The sequence below is a fragment of the Manacus candei genome, unplaced genomic scaffold, assembly GCF_025592945.1.
Source record: "Manacus candei isolate 608988 ecotype Guabito, Panama unplaced genomic scaffold, ASM2559294v1 h1tg000038l, whole genome shotgun sequence".
Taxonomy (NCBI): domain Eukaryota; kingdom Metazoa; phylum Chordata; class Aves; order Passeriformes; family Pipridae; genus Manacus; species Manacus candei.
In genome coordinates this window covers 381766-401367 of record NW_026138086.1, presented here as the reverse complement: position 1 = coordinate 401367, position 19602 = coordinate 381766, and the positions used below count along the sequence as shown (strand labels likewise).

The following is a 19602-nucleotide window of genomic DNA, read 5'->3' as shown; positions in this document are numbered from 1 at the left end:
CTTTTGCCCCCTTCCAAAGCTGCTGGAGCTTATCAAGAGATGAAAGATTGAAGGACATGCATAATTAATGGCCTGGCTTTATTTAAATAATTCAATTTTGCCTTCACATCTGCATTCTTCAGGTGTGGCTTTAATTCTTTAATTACAGACCATCGTGCCACGGTGCTTTGCCTGATTAACAGTTGGAAATTAAGGCTGGATTGGAGTGGGGGAGAAAGATGTGTCAATACAGAAATAAGAATATAAAGTAGCTTGAGGGAAAAGTAAAGTGTCTTCAGCTCAGCAAACCTGTTCTGCTCTAACAGTCCTACATCCCAGAGCATTTCCAGGAGGATTTCAGGCTGGTTTGAGGGGGGTCCCAGCACCCAGGGAGCCACAGCACCTCCAGCTTGCTGGTTCCTGCCCCTGAATCCCATTTTTCCAAGCTTATCCTTATTGTCCCCTGATGGCTTGGTGGGTTTTTTGTTAGCTTATACCCTAATAAGAATTATTCAGTAATTCGAGGGTGAAATGTAAATGTCAGAGCAAGACTGGCAGAGGTTTGGGGAAGAAGAGCAAGTGGACAGAGGGTTTCTGCCACTTTCTTCCAGCAGCTGGACAAACCTGCTGGAAAACTGGGCTTGGAAAAGCCCCTGGTGTGCCAGGAGTGCCAAGGGGAATACAAGGCTGGCAGAGGGGGTGGCTGCTGCCAAAGGCACCAGTGCCTGCCCACCCTGGAATATTAAATGTGCTGGGAGGATGATCATGATTAATTATCTCACCTGTCTGCCAGAGGACTAATTTTCTCCGGGCTGAAATAACTAAAGCAGCTCCTTTCCCACACTAATAGCACTTCATTGTCACACATTTCCTAAATCCAGGCCCTTTGCAGCAGTTTGGCTAATGAGGACACGGCCAGGGCTGGCTGCACATCCCCCTGGGATCAGCAGGGAGAGCCAGGCCTGCTCCCAGCCCTTGCTTTTAACCCTTTCCCTGGGATTTTCCTGTGCTGAATTCCCACAGCCACAAGTAAACCCCATTCTGCTCCCCAGGGGTGCTGAACTCCCTGACAGGTGAATGCCCCCTGAGCCCTCCTCTGCAGCTCCCACCACCAGCAGAAATCAAATGCCACTTTTTTTCTTTAAGTTTTTACCCCACTTTTTTTTTTTTTCTTAGCTCTTCCAAAGCCTGGAGAATGAATTATGCATTTTCCCCCCTAGCACTGAACTATAAATTCTCCTCTTAGTGCTTGGAACAGTTTCTGAAGTTCCGGGAAGTTCCCTCCTCCTGCAGAGCTGCAAGATCCCAGCTGAATAACACAAACCCATGTCCTACTTGGGGGCTCATTTTGGGGCAGGTTTCCTGTGGGTGCTGCTCATTCACCTGTCCTTGGGGTGGATTTTCTGTCACTCACCTGCTCAGAGGAGGATGGGAGGAATTTATCACCTTCCCAGGAGGTAAAACCGAGCGTGTTTGTCCCCAGTGGGGCTCAAGGAGATGCAGAATAATCCAGCACAGCTCAAATCCTGGGAACCACTTCTGCTTTGCTCCCAGCTCTCTGCATCCCTTCTGCACGTCCCTCGCTTTCCCAGCTTCCCAAAGAACTCGTGGCAACTTTCCTAAGGGGCTTTAAGTGCCTTAGTGACCCCCCAGATGATGCCCTCGAGGCTCTTTGCACCCTGTTTTTCCATGGCCAGGAGCACCTGGAAAGTCCAAATGCAAAATCCAAGGTGGCTACAGGACCTCAGAGAGCTCTCCAGGGTGTTAAAACCAGGCTCAGACCTCCTGGCCTGGCCAGGGCAGGTCCTAAACAAAGACCTGATGTCCCAGAGAGCCAAATCCCACAGCTCCAAAGAGTTAAAACACTTGGCTGAGCTCTGGCTGTGCTGGTGGAGCAGCATCACCTGCTTTTAATGCATCTCTGACAGCCAAGGTCACCTCACCCTGCAAGGGAACAGGGGAGGAGGGGAAAAGCTGATTTACAGCAGCCATCCCACAGGGACTGGGAGCTCCATCCCTGTGGCTGCAGCCCCAGCAGAGGGGGGATTATTCTGTGTCCTGGAAAAAAAAGTCATCATCAGAGGTGATTCCTGCCCTGCCCTGCAGGGGTAACTTATTAATTAATTAACTAATAACGCCTCCTTAGGTGTTACAGGTGAGCCAGTGTCACAGGAGCACCCATGGGAGACCCCTGTGCTGAGGTTTTAGTGCAGCCCAGAGCAAAACCACAGCCCAAACCCCACTGAGGGATCCAGGAGTGACAATGTACCTGTTCAACACCAAAAAAATTCAGCCAGCTCGGGTCCCCTCACAATTCCTGATGGGAGGCACATTTGTAATGTCCTTTTCCAACCAGAAAATTCCCTGCCAATTTAATTTTCCACGTGAATTCAGCCCCAGCCCTGGATTAAGAGGGACATCACCCACTCAGGGCAGTTGGGCTCTGAACTAAATCCCCATTTCAGGGTTTTCCCTTTGTTTCCTGGAGGACCTTTGAGCTCCTGATTTCAGAAGGGGCTCTGCTGATGTGCCCTGACAGAGAGGCAGGAGCTGCCAAGAGCCTGAGCATCCATTCCTGGCTGGAGGGGGGAGCACAGCTGGAATTAAATCACATCCCAGCTGGAATAACATCACATCCCATCAGTGCAGAGAGCTGGGAAGGGAGGGAGGGCAGGGAGAGGGAGGGCAGATGTTGGGTTGGTCTCATTCCCTACGGATGAGCTGCTGCCTCCACAGAGCAGGGACCACATCCAGGCTGAATTCCCCTGGAATTCCCACTGGTGATGGGGAAAAGGGTTGGTCTTGCCTGAACCTTCCCAATTTTCCTCCTTGGGATGTGCTTCCAAGCAGCTGGAACATCAGGAACCTCACGTGTGTGTGTGTTTGTGTGAGAATCCAGAGGATCCTGGGGAAAATAAAAGGCTTTGGCAGCTCCACGAAAAAGGCAGCAGGAAATGTAAGAAAAGCAATGCAAAAATTTATATTTTATTTTGAAGTCAAAAATTTAAAATAGCTTTCAAATTCAGCAAAGGATGCCTGAACACAAGGAAAAGCCTCATATACAGAGACAGATAAATTAAATTGTATATACTGCAGACAAGCCAGGTGTATGTATAGATTACATATGTACACTTTTATGTAAACCAGATTTATACATTTTATTACATTTACAAAAAAAAGCTGATCTTCCACTACTGTTTACTACAATAATGAAAAAAACATTTACATTGGGTTTTTTTAACTGTACAAACTTCTGATTCATAAAAATATATCTCTGTACAAAAGAGGGATTTTTTTTCTTTTTTTTTGTTAGTTTTTCTTCCTTTTGTGTTTTTTTTTTTACTTTTTTTTTTTTTTCTTTTTTGTTTATTTTTTTACCTTTTTCATTTCTTTTTTTTTTTTTTTTTTTTAACATAATGCAAGTCCTCTGGGCACAAGGATGGAGAAATGTCACGCATCAGGTCCCAGCCAGCTTGCAAAAAAATCGGGATAAACCCCCTTCCACTTCCTTTGCTACTTGGGCAACAGCAGAAAAAGGTACTTAAATGGGTCAAAAGCAGCAAGTCTTGTTTAGGCAGAGCTTCCCCTCTCCCCCTGCATGGGTGTTTAAATAATTTGGGGTTATTTTTACACACCTTGACTCGAGTTTCTCCTGGTTATTCCACGGGAAGGTCTGGAGAGCCAACGTGTGCGTTATGTGTGGCCATCCCTGCTCTCCACACAGAGCACCCTCGGGGGGTTTGGCACCTTCCCAGCCTGGAGAGGCTTTTCTGGAGCTCAGGGACAGGAACCTGGAGGGCTCCAAGCTCTGCTGCCACGGAGGGGTTGGGATTTTGGGAACTGGGAGAGGAGCTGGGACACGGCGGGTGCCGGAGCAGCAGGGACAGAGCAGGGGGTGGCTTTGGCCAGGGGCACGAATCCCGGGATAATTTAGGTTGGAAGGGACCTGGGGGTCAAGGGTGGGCCAGGAGAGCCCAGCTGGAGGCAGGAAGCAGCTGCTTCCCTGCAGGATCCACGGGAATCTCCCAGCTCTGCCCTCCCTGGGGTTGCCCGGCTGATAAACTGAGGGGGGACAGACCTTGGCCCCACAGCTGAGTGTCCCCCCAGCCCAGCTGGGTCCCCTCTGGCCCTGACCCTTCTGGGGTCCTTGTCCTGCGAGCTGGGGGAGCCCCCAGAGGGACAGCCCAGCCTGGCTGCCCATGGAATTCAGGCCTGGAAGCCTCTCCCTGGGTTTTTGGGAGCACTCCCTGCTGCAGGACACGGCTCAGCCTGCCCTGGGCTCCCTGTGTGCCCAGCCCCACGTGGGCAGCACCTCCCTGACCCCTGCCCACTGACCCCTGCCCACGTAGGATCAGGGCTCTGGCTCCTTCTCCCACCCCTCAGGGAGGAATCCCAGCACCTTTTCCTGCTTTGGGCAGCGGAGGTGGCATTTTTTTTGGCAGGCTGGCTGTCCAGCCACGAGGCTGGAGAATGCTGCTTTACTCTAAGAGCACTGAATAAGAGACAGAAGTAAAAAAAATAATATATATTTATATACATATACACACGCACACGCACACACACACACAGAGTAAAAGAATAAACAAACCAGGGAAAAATAAAAAAACAAACCTACCCTGTGGTTTTCATTAGGCAGAACCTTAGCTGACATCAGGGAGGGGAAAAAAACTAGTGCTTGGATGTGTGAGCATGGATGTAAACACCACCCTCGAGGTTTAATGCTGATTTCCCTTGGAGTCTCCTGCAGGAGGAAGCTGCCTCGGTGACACAGGATTTCACTTCTCACCTGGGAAATGCCACTGCTGCCTCCCCTGGCTCCAAAAAGGGGCCCTCAGAGCAAACAGCCTCAAAGCCTGGATCAACAAGAGCAGCTCTGCTCCTCATCAGAGGAGGCCAAACTCGCCAAAGCCTCGTTGTCTTCTAAGGCAGGAGAAATGTCAAGCTGCCTTATCTGCTCCCCTGAAAGCCAAGGCAACCTCTGTGCCCCTGGGAAATAAAGGGAGCAGCTCTGGAGAGAAATTAAAACTCTCATTTGGAGTTGCCATTTTGGAGGATCAATATGAAAAGGGCAAAGGCTTTTTGGGGGGGAAAATCAGGATTTGTTAAGAGTTCTTTTTAAAGAGGTTTTTGTCCCTCGGTGTCTGTCAGCGGTTTCCTGGTCAGGGGGTTTGGACACAGCTCAGATCAGCAGCCAGGGAGAGGGGGAGTGTTTCCTCCCCAGTCCTGAGAGCTGCAGGAACGAACACAGGGCAGAAAAAACCCCAGCAAGAATGCCCAAAGGAAAAAGAAACGGGGAAGAGGGGAAAAAGCTTCCAAAGTTTCGCTTTTCCCATCGGGAGGGTCCCATTTGAAAACCCTTCCTCTGCCAGAGCCCTGGGGGGGTAGAAAAAACCACAAACAAATATCCCACAAGCCCAAACACAGACAGAACAAGAGCTCATCCTTTCCCATCCTGGTGTTGTCCATAAATCCAGTCAGCACCTTGTGCACAACCCCTTTGTTGCCCAAGCTCTTCCCAGAGTTGGGGGGCAGCTGGTGGGGCCCCCCACACATCCCACGGCTCCCTCTGGGAACACACCACCAGCAGCAGGTTGGAAAAGCCTTCCCAGGTGCTCCCCTTGCCCAGGGAAGTTGGGCTGAGCCCCCCTGGCAGGGTGGGGAGGGAGGAGCTGAGCAGGAGCAGACCTTTGGTTGGCTTCGTGATCCAGGATGGAGAGCGGGGAAGGACGGCAGGGGACAAACCCAGCGGTCCCTCAGGAGGTCACACAAAGTCCAACGAGGTGCAGCAGCTTCTCCACAGCCTCAGCAAAAGGTTGGGAGGAGGGAGATGGGCAGGGGATGGATGGAGACTAGTGAGGTGAAACACAATCATCCACCAGACGCCGACCCCGGAGCGATCTGGGATGGGGGGAAAGGAAAAGCAAACAGCCTGTTATTAACACACAGAAATGCTGGGAGAGCCTGCAATGGCTTCCTTATCCTAAACTGAGAACATTCCAGTCTGGAAGGGCTCTACAGGCCACAGGGTGCTTTTGATTATGACACGAAGTGATGTCTCTCTGCAGTAAAACTTTGAAATCCCTGATCACTGAGCAAAATCCCGTCAGGATTCACCCAGGGAATGCTCCCTCTTACAGACCCGACTCTTCCTTCCCCTTTGGACTGTTCTCACCACAGCTTTACAGGCACTTGCTTGGCCACTGGTCTCCAAGAGGTTCCCAACCAGCAGCCAGCACATGGTCCCATGCAGGGCCAGGAGTTGGACTCAGTGATCCTTGTGGGTCCCTTCCAGCCTGGCATAGTCTGGGATTCTGGGATTCTGGGTTTGGCCCTGTGTTGAGATGATCTCTTAGAATCAGAATATCCTGAGCTCAATCCCACAAGGACTGAGTCCAGCTCCTGGCCCAGGAAGAACCACAAAGTCTTTTGGGCCATCTGAACAGCTCCAGGGGCTCCTCTGACCCACGGCTTCAAAACTGCCAGAGGGCAGGGTTAGGTGGGACACTGGGAAGAAAATCCTCTCTGTGAGGGTGGGGGGGGGCTAGAATGGACTGCCCAGAGAAGCTGTGGCTGCCCCACCCCTGGGAGTGTCCAAGGCTGGGTTGGAGCAACCTGGGCTAGCAGCGGCAGAAGGGTGATGGGGTGACACGACCCTTATGATCCCTTCCAAGCCAAGCAGGCCACGGTGCCGTGGTTTTGGGGTGCCAGAGGGGGGCCCAGCAGTGCCCCAGCTCACTCACCAGGGGGTGGGTGCTATACTGCCGTGCACACCGTGCTCACTGTGAACTCGGCCTCGCTGGCCATGATGTCCGTGGGCTGCAGGTTCCGGTCGTACATGGGGTTCTCGAAGGTGGCCCTCACGTTGGTGTTCTCGTGGCCAGCATAGCCATTGAACGGGACTTTTGGTCTTCTCCTGCAGCAGGGGAGAGCAAACCCACAGAGGTCACACAGTCACAGAGAGTCCTGAGTGGGAAGGGACCCACAAGGAGCATCCAGTCCAACTCTCAGCCCTGCACGGGCTCAGCCCCAAAAGTCACCCCCTGTGCCCCAGAGGATCAGCCAAACCCTCCTGGAGCTCTGGCAGCCTTGGGGCTGTGCCCACTGCCCTGGGGAGCCTGGGCAGTGCCCAACCAGCCTCTGGGGGAAGAACCTTTTTCTAAAATCCCACCTAAACATTCCTGACACAGCTCCAGGCCATTCCTGCAGTTCCACCCCCTGCCATGGGCAGGGACACCTTCCACTAGACCAGGTTGCTCAGAGCCCCATCCCACCTGGCCTTGGGAGAGAGGGGAGACAGGATGGAAGGAAGGAGGGAAGGAAAGAAAGGGAGAAAGGGAGAGAGAAAGAGAGAAGAAAGAAGGGGAGAAAGGGAGAGAGAAAGAGAGAAAGAGAAAGAGAAAGAGAAAGAGAAAGAGAAAGAGAAAGAGAAAGAGAAAGAGAAAGAGAAAGAGAAAGAGAAAGAGAAAGAGAAAGAGAAAGAGAAAGAGAAAGAGAAAGAGAGAGGAAGAAAAGAAAGAAGGAAAGAAAGAAAGAGAAAGAAAAAGAAAGAGAAAGAAAAAGAAAGAGAAAAAGAAGAGAAAGAAAAAGAAAGAGCTGCTTTTGAGGAAGGCAAACCCCTGGGGATGAGGCAGATAAATCTGACTGTGGATTTGCAGCAGAGCAGCTCGTGGGTGCTGCTGCAACCCTGGGCACCCTCCCTCTGCAGAGCTCCCACAGCAACACCCTGATCAGGAGAAAATACTAATTTACAACACATGCAAGGCCAGCTTGAACACTGGAGCGTGGAATTTACTTCGCTCCATCCTCCTTAAAGTGGCCACAAATCTTATTAATGGTCAGAAACCCTCTCACTGCTCTCTCCTCCCAAGCCCTCACCCCTCCACGGGGCTCTGCTTCGTTACTTTTTCACCTTCTGAATTAAAAGAGGTCTAAGGGGGTGGGATTTTAAGTCCAGCTCAACGTTTGTGAGAGGCCCCCCCAAATTTGTCTCCTGCCCCCCAAAACCCACCTGTGTTTGTAGAGATAAAGCACAAACCCTGCAATAATCAGGGCGATGAAAGGCACGAGGATGGCGGCTGCCACGGAGCTGCTGTTGGATGCAAAGTGGTGTCCTATGGATTCAGGATCCGTTTCCATCATGCTGAGGTCTGAAACGCAGCAGAAAAGAACACATTTCAAACCAGCACTGCAAGAAAATGGGCTTTGCTGGGGGCTTCCAGCAACTGGAAGTGGTGCTGGAAAAGGCAATGGAAAGCTGCTGAGCTGCAGATGAAGGACGGCCTGGAGATCCAGCCCAGCTTAGACAGCATCATTTATTTAGGGCTGCAATTAAAGGGAGATGTAAATAGATTTATCTTGCCAAAATGTTCCAACCTGGACGCATAAAGCTGGGCTTTAAGGGGAGACTTTGAAATGCAATAATGAGCAACCTAATTCTCCATAAAGGTGAGAACATCCCAAAAATCCCAAGAAAGAGATTAAAAGCTCAAAGCACATTTTAAGAGATATTTAGGGGCTTAAACTTTGTCTGTTTTAAGCCCTCAGGAGCCTCTGGGATTTCTGAAAGGGCGACAGAGACACTTTCTGTGGCAGAAACAGGGCTTGGGCCTGTCAGAATTTGGCAATGTAGAGAAAAACTATGGGTTTGGGTTTTTTTTTGTCCAGGTGCTTTTTGTGGCTCCAAAACCCCTTTCTGTCTTGGAGCAGCAGCCTGTTTACAGGCTTCACATCACAAATTTCGTTGTTGTGCTGTTTTGCCTCCCACAATCTCCCGCCCAGGGCGGGTTCAGCAGAAGGGCTGAAAATTCAAGGACAGGAGAAACACTCCCTGTTTGAAACCCTCCACCACCACCAGGGCAGAATCCAGGGGAAAAAGCCCCAATCTGAGGAATTTTACCGAGTCTCTGGAGACCAAACTGCCCGAAGCCTTTGCCCCTCACGAAGCCCTGGTACACGAAGGTGCCGCTCGAAGACTCCGACGAGACCTGCAGTGACAGGAGAGGGGAGATCAGCCCGTCTGCCCAGCACCTCCCCGGGCTTTCACACCCATCTCACAGCACAGCCCTTTGCAAGCTCAGGCATGGAGTTAATTTGATTTAATTCCCCGGAAAACCGCGGTGCTCCGGGAGGCCTCTCGGTGCCCGACAGCTCGAGGCCCTCACGGCTCGGAGGAGGGAAAACAACAACAAAAAAATCCTGTTTGCAATAAACTCCACCAGACACTGCTGATCCCAGAGGGGGAACAAAGGCTCTGGGCCACCACTGGCCACGGGTCAAGCAGATGCACATTTCTGCCAAGCTCCAGTGGATCTCTGAAGGGCACGGGAAGCTCGCAGGGGGGGTGAGGACTTGGCTCCATTAGCTCTTTTTGCTTGATGTTTAGCAGACATAAAACGTTAAAATGGAATTAATCACGTTGTCTTCTCCTCAAGTGCTGTCTGGGAGACGCAGAGATTTCAAGCCACGGGGCAATAAAGCCACGCACAGCTGCGAGGGAGCACGAGGAGCTGTCACGCCGCGTTACATCCCGGGCTGGAAAAGCGCCCCGTGTCCCCCTCAAGGACTGGTCACTGGAGCAGCCTCATGCTGCCACCAGCTCAGGGAGTTATCCCTCAGCTCCAGGGAGAGAAAAGCCAGGCTGTGACAGCAGCAGGAGGAATTGTGGGGGTGGATCTCGTGCCCGAGGTGCCCCTGCGCTTACGTGTCCATCCAGAGCCCATTTATCGTTCTTGAACTTGTTGACGAAGATCTCCACCGGCCCCATGATCTGGTAAACCTGGAGGAGCAGGTGCACGTCTTCCTTCTTGTAAATGCCTGCCAAAGAAGTGGAAGTCACTGACTTTCTGCCTGAGGGGGCAGAGAAACCCCCCTCGTCACCTCAGGGGGGGACCAACCAACCCCGGGACGAGCGTCAATCCCCACGAGAGGCCACCTCGTGTCCTCACCAGACACCTGGAGCTCCACACCACTGTGGTCTATCAGGGTGGCATTGACTTTACTGGTGGCAGGGTCGAAGCTGGTGACAGACAGCATGGCAGGCTGCTTCTTGCCCAGGTACTCGTAGGAGCCTTTCCACAGGGAGTTCCTCGCGAACACGTCCGCAGGCACTGGAAAGCACAGCGGTTGGGAATGCACCAGAACAGCAGCATTGCCATGGATTTCCAGGGGTTTTTTCAGGAATCAAAATAGAGGAGAAGTTCTTTCTTTCTTTCAAGTCACAGATACATAATTAAATGTCTCAAATCCCACCCTCTCCCTGTGCCATCACTGCTGAGGATGAAGCCAAGGAGAGGAGAATGAACGACCCCGTGACCTTAATTTGGTCGTTCTGACAAAAAATCAGCGTGAAAGCTTTAAAAAGAACCCCACCCCCAAAATAATTTATTAGGAAAAGCTAACACAACCTATTTAAAAAAAAAAAAAAAGGGTTGAGTGTCCAACCCTGGAATCTCTGGAATGCCCCGGGGAGGGCAGCGGGTGCTGATGCACGACTTCTCCAGGGAAGCACGGACAGGGTGGGGCACATGGGCTGCTCCCAGCAAGGATCTGGGTTTGAGAAGGGCTGGGCAGGGCTGGATGTGCCAAGGTCACTGCTGTGTCCCACGGGAATGATCCCACTGTGTACCTGAGAGCTTGGCGAGCGGCGGGTCCCGCGCGGTGCCCACGGGCCTCCCGCTGGGACGGACGTCGGCTGCAAGAGAGGGAAGATCCAGGGTGAGCTCCCACCCCCCAGGAGAGCCAAACAGCTCTGTGTCAAGGTTAGACCATGACTGCTCCTCTGTGGCAGGTAAAAGCTGGGTGAGGTGAAGGACAAAGAAGGTGCTTCCAGACCCAAACCACCCGTGTGAAGCCCCTCAGGTGGCTCTGGGGGATCCTCTGGCTGGAGAGACCCTTCCCTTGGCTCCAGCTCCCACCAACTGAAAACCAGGCTCTGATTTTCCTCCCCTTCCGAGGGCAAAAAATGCCAAACCCAAATGATGCTCTGGACACCTCTGAACCCTGACCCCAAAACTGAGTCCCTGGGTCTTTATCCACAGACCGAAAACTGCCTTTGCGGGACATCAAAGGCCTGTGGGCTCCACAACCAGGAGACAAACACAGGGCTCTGGTGGGGGGCTGAGGGCTGCAGTGTCCCCTGGGCACACACAGCCCCATTGGCACCCCCTGCCCAGGGCTTTACCCAGGCAGATGGGGGGTTTTCCTGTCCAGCTGCCGTCGGCTTTGCAGGTCCTGTGCTCGGAGCCTCCGGTGAGGTAGAACCCGCTCTGGCAGGAGTAGATCAAGGTGTAGCCCAGGGATGGCAAATCCAGAGCTCCCACGTTGGCATGGGAAGGTGTCTCCGGCTGCTTACAGTGGTGAGCTGGAAGGGACAAGGGAAACAGGGCTGAGGGACATCACCCATGGGACACAGGGAGGCCAGAGAGGGACACCAGGGTGTCAGCAGGGACAGAAACCTCCTGGAAGAGCTTCTACCCAACAGCTTTCCCTGCTCCCTGAGAAATGCCATGCCTGGATTCTTCCCAGCCAGGTGAATTAATGAGAAGATTCCCATGGCTGGGATTGCTCTTGCTGGATAAAGCTCTCAGAGGACCCTTCACTCAGCTCTATGAACTGAAAATTTGGCTCTGCCCAAAAAGTGGGCATCCCCTACTTTTAAGGGAAAAAGCCAAAACCAAAGGATGTTAAAGCACCTTCCTTTGAGCTCTGAGCCCAGAACTGAGCCCCAGGTGTATCTGCAGACTGGAAACTGCCTTTGCAGGACACCAAGAGCTGGTAAATTAAGCCAGTGATTCCAGTGAGGGCTTTTATACCACCTCTCTTCATGGGACCTACTAATCACGTGCTCCCAGCTGCCCACAGCATCACCCAGCGAGGTGTGCAGTGGTCAGAAATCCCTGTAACTGCTCAATAACTCTCAGGATTTGGCCACAGAGGCTGAATGAGAGCTTGTCCAGCTCCCTGTCCCCAGAGCACGTTCCAACACTGCTCCAGCAGCTCCTGCAAATGTGTCACCCCCTTCCCTGAGATGTTACGACTCCAAACCAGTAAATCCCAAAGCAGGGAAGCTCCCTCTCCCTCTCCCTGCAGATTCACAGGCTCACAGCTTTGTCCTTCCTGCAGCTCTCCAACTGCTCCTAATTGAAAACAAACCCTTGGCAGCCCTCAGGAGGTACCAGCATCGCCCTCCTTTCACAGAGGAGGAAATATAAACCCCAGAGAGCTGGAAGAGTGACCTGAACTCATATGGTTTGGGAGCCCCAGCACTCATTAGCTCCTTCCAGAGCAGCCACCCCCTGTCCCCTGATGCCACATGTCAGAGCATTTAAAGCTGGGTGTCCCAGTTGTTCTGTTCACAGAACAAGCATCCACAGGGCTTGTTAGTGGAAAAATATCTCCCCAGTAAACCACCTCACGAGGGAGAGGAAAGAGCTTTTTAATACTCATGACCCAGAGGGCAGGATGGGTATCACCACTTAAACACATTAAAATAAACTCCTCCTGCTGTAGCAGGGAGATGATGGACAGCTTAAAGGGAAGAGCAGCACGTTCCCAAAGAGGAGGAGGAGAAGCTCTGCTCTGCTGGAGAGCCCTCCTGGTTAAATGTTAACCTGCTCCCCAGGGCCAGCTCACAGCTCTGCCACCAAATGGGCTTTCAGGAGCACAAAACAACATTTCACCTGACAACTGTGTCTCTGAGGAAGGGACAGGCAATGAAAATCTCATCTGAAATCACAAGTGGCTGCTGGTGCAACGTCAGGAGAGAAGGGATGGAGTGAGCTCCCTTTTATCACAGAGTGTTGGAGAGTCACAGAGGGGTTTGGGTTGGAAGGGAGCTCAAAAATTATCCAGTTCCACCTTCCACTAGCCCAGGTTGCTCCAAGCTGGCCTTGGACACTTCTGGGGATGGGGCAGCCACAGCTTCTCTGGGCAACCTGTGCCAGGCCCTCCCCACCCTCCCAGGGGAGAACTTCTTCCTCATCTCCCAACCTTCCTAAAATCTGATATATTTCCTCCAAGAATGTGTTTTCTCCCAGCTCCCTCCTGAATTCCCAGCTCTCCTGAGCCAGTACCAACCCCAGCCTGGCTCCAGGCTCTGGCTCCCTGTGCCATGCCCAGGACTTACGGACACAGTCGGGCTGGACGCCGCTCCACGTCAGGTTGGGGAGGCAGGTCCTGGTGGTGGAGCCCTGCAGCAGGTACCCCTTCTGGCACTTGAAAAAGATGATGCTTCCCACCTGTTCCAAGGGCAGGGAAACACTGAACTCCCCCAGTGCCACGCCGGGAGAAAAAGGCGCTTCTAGAATTTTCCATGTTCACCATTCCCCCCTCGTCCTGTCACTCCAGGCCCTTGTCCCAAGTCCCTCTCCAGCTCTCCTGGAGCCCCTTTAAGGAGCATTTCCCTGTCACACTCTGCCCCAGCCCCCCCAGCAGCTCCAGAGGGAGCTCCACTCCAGTGCCAGCTCCCGACTGCCAGCTCAGACAAAAGTCAGACTTGTAGTGTCTCAGTATTAATTAAAACCTAAAATTAGTTCATTAACCCCCAGGATTAAGATAACTAATTAGCAGCAAAACTGCAGGATCCACTTGGCATGGGGTAACCACATGGAATCAACTCTCCCAACAGGGAATGGGCACCCACAGGGACAGCAGGAGAGGGAGCACCTCAGGGCATCCCTTTGGGTTCTCTCCCTCCATTCCACAGATTTCCTGCTGCATGGGAGCTGAGATAAAGGGAAACACCTGTGGAATTTGGACTGAAAATTAATGGAAATGTGAGGAGTAATTACACCAATAACTACTAATTAGCACTGCAATTAATATCATGTACAATGCAGTGCTGGTTAATCCTGCACAAACACAGCCCGGGGTCTGACACTGGGATCACACCATCCCAGGAGGACTCACAGATCTGTGCCAGGGCTCAGGCAGGGGCTGAGCACAGCAGGTTGGGGGGATCCCACTGCCCTGGCAGTACCTGGTATCCCTGGGAATTGTTCTGCATCCCAAAGAGAGGCACGCCGGGGTCCGCACACGTGGTGAGGCTGGGGTCTGCAAAAACAGGGAGAGGGGGTAAAGGAGGGGCCACCCCAGAGCTCTGCACACACACCCTGCTGTGCCTCTGCTCAGCTGCAGTGCTGGGATGCTCCAGGGCCTGGCTGGGGGAGCAGGGAGCTGGAGCATCCCAGGATTCCCAGCCTTCCTTCTTCCACTCGCTCACCGCAAACACCTCTCGAAATATCCCCATTAACAGGACTGTGGAAGGCAAGGAATAAACTAAGTCCCCCCAAAGCCAACAGTGGGGCAGGAGTGGCTGCCCCCAGCCTGCAGCCAGAGGAGAGCAGAGCACAACTTCTGTGCTTCCACTGTTTATTTTTAGGCCTTTATTCCTCAGGATGTGACTCATCAGTCCCTTCCCACGGCCACGGCGCTGTCTCCAGGCCCTGGGGATGTGGGGAGTGACTAAACAAGGGCCACAGAACGTGGCTGATTTGGGGCTAATTCATCTCCCATCCTTTGGCTCTGCTGAAGCTGCTGTCATTTGTCACTGCTGCAGTTTCCATGGGAGCCCCCTGATAAATCACTGCCTGGAAAATAAAGAGAGAAAGAGCCCCCTGGCTGGGGGAGGCACAGGGTGATGGATGAGGGCAGAGCCTCGGCCTCCTGGCTGTGCCTGGGCAAGGTCTGGGTGCTGGAAGCTCAAAGTATCCAAAAATGGGTGAGATCTGAATAAATACAGCACTTGGGGTACAGCTGTTTGGGTCACAAACTGCCATCCTGGGGTGAGGTTTTGCAGACACACAATTCTCTTCCTTTCACAGGATCAATAAACCATTAAGGTTGGAAAAAGACCTTGAAGATCATTGAGTCCAACCATTCCCCCAGCACTGGCATTAAACCAAGTCCCTAAATGCCACACCTACATTTTGGGTTTTAAATCCCCCCCCCAAGGCAGTCTCTTCCAGGGCTTGGCAACCCTTCCCACGAAGAAATTTTCCCTAATATCCAATCTCCCTCCTCGTGGTTTGCTTTGGGCAGACAGACCCTCAGCACATTCCCTCAGCAGCAGGAGCAGGGTTGGCTGGTTCAGCCCTCTGAGAGGTGGGTCCCACACATGTCCAACAGGATCCCAGACAAGGATCTGCAAGGAAGCACTGAAGCATTCCAATCCAACATTTCCAGCACAGGAGCAGGTGCTCTCAGCCCCCTGGATGTGAGAAAGCTCCTGGTGAAACCAATTGGAGGTTCAGGCCGTGACTCTTTTGGCATTGCTGTAGTTGGTGGTGCATTCAGGATGGAACCAGAAGGACTGAAATCCACGGGGAACAGCCCCATGGATGTGTTTCTCCCCATTGCCCATGTGGGGGGATGGTGGTGATGCCCTTTATCACAGGAGTCCTGCAGCTCAGGAGTGCAGCCAGGGCTTCAAACAGGCCAAGAATGCTGGGAGTAGTTCTGGTTACAGACCTCCCAGAGGTGTCACAGGGTTCAAGATGAGCACCTGAGGAAGGTGTGGAAATGTCAGCCTGAATCCCAAGGCTGCAGCTCAGCAAGGCAAGCTGGGGGAGTTTGGTTTCTGTCCACACACTGAGCCCCAGGAAGGTTTGGGTTGGAAGGGAGCTTAAAAATCATCCAGTTCCACCCCCCTGCCATGGGCAGGGACACCTTGCACTAGACCAGGTTGCTCCAGCCTGGCCTTGGACACTGCCAGGGATGGGAATCTAAGCAGTGAGGAGAAGGAGAGGGGTTGTTTATCAGCCAGTGCCCACAAACCAAAAGCATCCCTTCACGTCCCCACTTTCTCGTTTCTGCAAACTCAGAAGAGAAAACCAAAAAGAAAAGAACCAAAAGAAAACCAGGGGAGCTGGGTGAGGGCCCAGAGCTCTTCCCTTACCTATGCAGCTGGGCTGGGTCCCACTCCACGTCCCGTCAGACTGGCAGAACCTCCGGGCTGAGCCCACCAGCACGAGCGGGGCCAGGCAGGAGAAGGACACGGAGGAGCGGTAGGTGAAGCCTCTGTCCTCCCTCCTGCCCTGGGCTGGGGTCCCTGGGTCACCACAGAACACAGCTGGAACGGGCAAAGGGACAACAGGATGGCCATGAACCGCCTCAGGAGAAAGGAGTGTTAATAAGCTACAGACTGGTCTGTGAACGGCCCAAACTCTGCCACCAACTCCATGACTGCCTGCTCTCCTTGTAATCCTGGTAATTAACTTGCACCTTCTCCCCCATCTTTTCCCTTTTTTCCTCTCTTTTTCCCCCCTAAAAGCAGGCTTAGCTTCCAAATGTCTCCCTAATTGCACCATGTCACTTTGCTACCTGGTTCTGTGTCACACTAATTATCCAGGATCCAGGGAAAGGTGCAAGGAACACGGGGAGGGCTTTGTGTGATTTAATATGAAAATGGCTATTGTGCAGCTGCCAGCCACTGGAAAAGGAACTCAGAGCTGCCTTTGGCATTAGGAGACATTGAACTGGTAGTTTTTGGCATCAGTTCCTGTATCAGGCACACAGGTTTCCACCCAGCCCCACTCTGCCCTCACAAAACATTCCCAACTCCTGCTGTCACAGAGACACAGAGCTCTTGGCCAAAGGCTTTTTCCCCACGGCCTTTGGCAGTTCCAGGAGCCCTGACTGCAGCAGATCCAGCCACTGGGGAGACACTGGACAAGCACCCAGTTTGGAGGAAAATCCTCAGGTTTGTTCCAAGTGTGACCTCACATCTCTATTGCCAACAGTGTCCCCAGGGCCACCCCCTTACAGGTGGCAAACCAGTGCCCCAGCAATCTGGCTGCTGTGGGAGGTGGGCAGAGCGTTCAGACCTTGGGGCAGAGGCACTTCAGGCATCATCACAGCAAGAAAAATCCCCACTGGCTTCAGCTCATGCCCGACTTCCCCTGGGCTCGGGGCAGGAGGCACAGCAGGGCCACCGAAACCAGCCACTGAAACCAGCCACTAAAACCAGCCACTAAAACCAGCCCCACTGGGAGCAGAGGTGATGGAAAGGGCATCAAACCAGCGGGTTTTGGGGCAGGATCCTCCCGGCCCCTGGCTGGGCTCCTACTCACGGAAGCACTGGGGGACGTCCCCGCTCCAGGTGCCGTTGCCCTCGCAGGTCAGCACGGCGGGCAGGGACAGCTGGTACCCCTCCAGGCAGGCATAGCTCACACTGGCCCCCCAGCTGAAATCCGTGCCCACCACCTTCCCATTGGGAATGGCCTGGGGGGCTCTGCAGGTGATGGCTGTGGGGGGAGACAAAAGACAAAAGCAGGCTCAGTTCCGTCGCTTCTCCACGAAGGGCACGGTCGTGTAGGGTCAAAGCCACGGTCTGCCCTCTAAGGGCATCTCCTGGTGTGGTGGTTTGAGCCACCACAAAAATCTAAAATCTGATTTCCAGGCTTCCCCCACCCTTTCCCATAATTTTATCTCAACAGCCAAGAGAAACTTTCAGGCAAGAGACTTCTATAGGGGAAAAGGGGAAGTATATACATGGCACAGACGGGGGTGAAAACTCCAGGATTTTACTTTGAAGTCTGGAGTTAACCAAACCATAGAAAATGCTGACCCCCAAGCATCACCAGCCCAACCCCTGGCCCTGCACAGACACCCCAACAATCCCACCCTGTCCCTCAGAGGATCAGCCAAACCCTCCTGGAGCTCTGGCAGCCTTGGGGCTGTGCCCACTGCCCTGGGGAGCCTGGGCAGTGCCCAACCACCCTCTGGGGGAAGAACCATTTTCCCTGATCTCTCTCCAAATCAGAGTCACTTCATTTCCAGCTGAAGGGAAGAACCTGCCCTGACTTGGTGTGAAAACTCATCTTGGATTCCCTGGGAGATTGATACGTTTTGGACAACCTGGCTGAGCTTCAGATCAGCAGCTAAAGCAACAACCTGTCGGTATTTCATCCACTCTGGGGTGGTTTAATATGACATTTTTGCAGTGCTTTGCTTTTCAGCTCAGGGGAGCATTGGGAGAGATGCTAAACCTGTGCAGATCAGCCTGGCCTCCAAACATGACTCTTGGCCACATTCTGGATTATTCCTGCAGCATTAGCTCAGTGCAGAGAATGAAAGAGCAGCATAAGAATTGCTCTTTACAGCCTCTGAAGGAGCTGCAGTGCATTATAAAGTTCCTCTGTGGTCTGTATTTGTATCAGCATGATGACAGGTGAATTTTCCAGATTGCTAAAGAAGTGCACAGATGCTGCTACAAGTCTTATCTGCACTTGGTGGGTGAGTAAAACACTCACAGAAGAGATCCAGCCTGCCCAGCAACTGCTTTATTATTTCCTTTTTCTATCTCTGAACCACAGGAGCAATCTCAGAACAGAGGAATAATGAAAAGGCTCAGAGGAAACATTTTTCAGATGATTCCAGACGATGCCAAGAAGCGTGTGCTTGCAAAACACAATATTTCAGTGGAGTTTGATCTGAGCTTTTGTGAAGAGGAAGGAGTCACTTTGCTCCCTGGGCTTCGCTCTTCCCTCTCTACCACACAGGTAAGAGCAGCTGTCTCCCTCCCAGGCACAGTGTGGTGATTGATGGACTTAAAGATAGCAGGGTGTTCGTGCTGTAAAATGTGATAGATGGTGTAAGAGCCATAAACAGGGGAGAGATGGAAGGACAGAGCCCAGAGAAGCACCCAGGGGGGCTCCGGGCACGACGCACAAGTCGCCGCTACTTTTCACCTCGTCCCAAAAACTTTGGTGGCCTGGGGACCCCTCCTTACCCTTGCAGGCGGGTTTGGTGCCGTTCCAGGTGCGGTCCTTGGTGCAGGTGAGGGAGGAGGCCCTGTCTGACTCCATCATGTAGCCGGGGGTGCACTGGAACACCACGGACTGGTTGTAGGTGAAGTCGGAGCCCAGGCGGACGCCGTTGGCCGGCACGCCGGGGTCGCCGCAGTTGATCACTGCCAAAGGCAAGGGGAGGAGCATTTCTGGCTGCCCAGCCCTCCTCTCACACCTCTGGATCTGCCTGAATGAGATACCTGATGGTCCCCAGCGCTTTGGGCAGGCAGGTCAGAGGGCCATGGGCAAGGGAGGGTTTGGAGCACACGGCACGTAGAGGGAGCCGGGCTGGGCACGTGGAGAATCATAGAATCATAGAATCATAGAATCCCAGAATCAGCTGGGTTGGAAGGGACCTCTGAGATCATCAAGTCCAACCCTTGATCCAACCCCGCTGTGGTTCCCAGCCCATGGCACTGATGCCACATCCAGTCTGTCCTTAAACACCTCCAGGGATGGAGAATCCACCCCTTCCCTGGGCAGCCCATTCCAATGGCCGAGCACCCTCTCTGCAAAGAAATTCTTCCTAATATCCAACCTAACCCTCCCCTGGCACAGCTGAAGACCCAGCCCTCTTGTCTTGCTGAGAGTTGCCTGGGAAAAGAGACCAACCCCCCCCGGCTCCCCCCTCCTGTCAGGGAGTTGCAGAGAGTGAGGAGGTCTCCCCTGAGCCTCCTCTTCTCCAGGCTGAGCCCCCCCAGCTCCCTCAGCCTCTCCTCACAGCACTTGTGCTCCAGTCCCTTCCCCAGCCTCGTTGCTCTTCCCTGCACCTGCTCCAGCCCCTCCATGTCCTTCCTGAGCTGAGGGCCCAGAACTGGACACAGCACTCCAGGGGTGG

At 53.0% G+C, this 19602-nt stretch overlaps 1 protein-coding gene across 1 annotated transcript in view; it reads right to left on the bottom strand.

Annotated features, from left to right (window-relative positions):
* Positions 1-2991: 2991 nt before the first annotated feature.
* CSMD2 (CUB and Sushi multiple domains 2) overlaps positions 2992-19602 on the bottom strand; it is a 245256-nt gene continuing 228645 nt past the window's right edge. Inside the window, exons 60-72 of the mRNA XM_051794414.1 lie at positions 18707-18886; positions 17046-17219; positions 15872-16045; positions 13955-14028; positions 13103-13214; positions 11159-11338; positions 10604-10669; positions 9924-10085; positions 9680-9792; positions 8876-8963; positions 7988-8126; positions 6720-6892; positions 2992-5877 (exon numbers count right to left, since the gene is read on the bottom strand). Of these exons, the coding sequence (XP_051650374.1) occupies positions 6733-6892; positions 7988-8126; positions 8876-8963; positions 9680-9792; positions 9924-10085; positions 10604-10669; positions 11159-11338; positions 13103-13214; positions 13955-14028; positions 15872-16045; positions 17046-17219; positions 18707-18886 (1622 nt within the window). The 3' untranslated portion in view covers positions 2992-5877; positions 6720-6732. The remainder of the gene's footprint in view (positions 5878-6719; positions 6893-7987; positions 8127-8875; positions 8964-9679; positions 9793-9923; positions 10086-10603; positions 10670-11158; positions 11339-13102; positions 13215-13954; positions 14029-15871; positions 16046-17045; positions 17220-18706; positions 18887-19602) is intronic.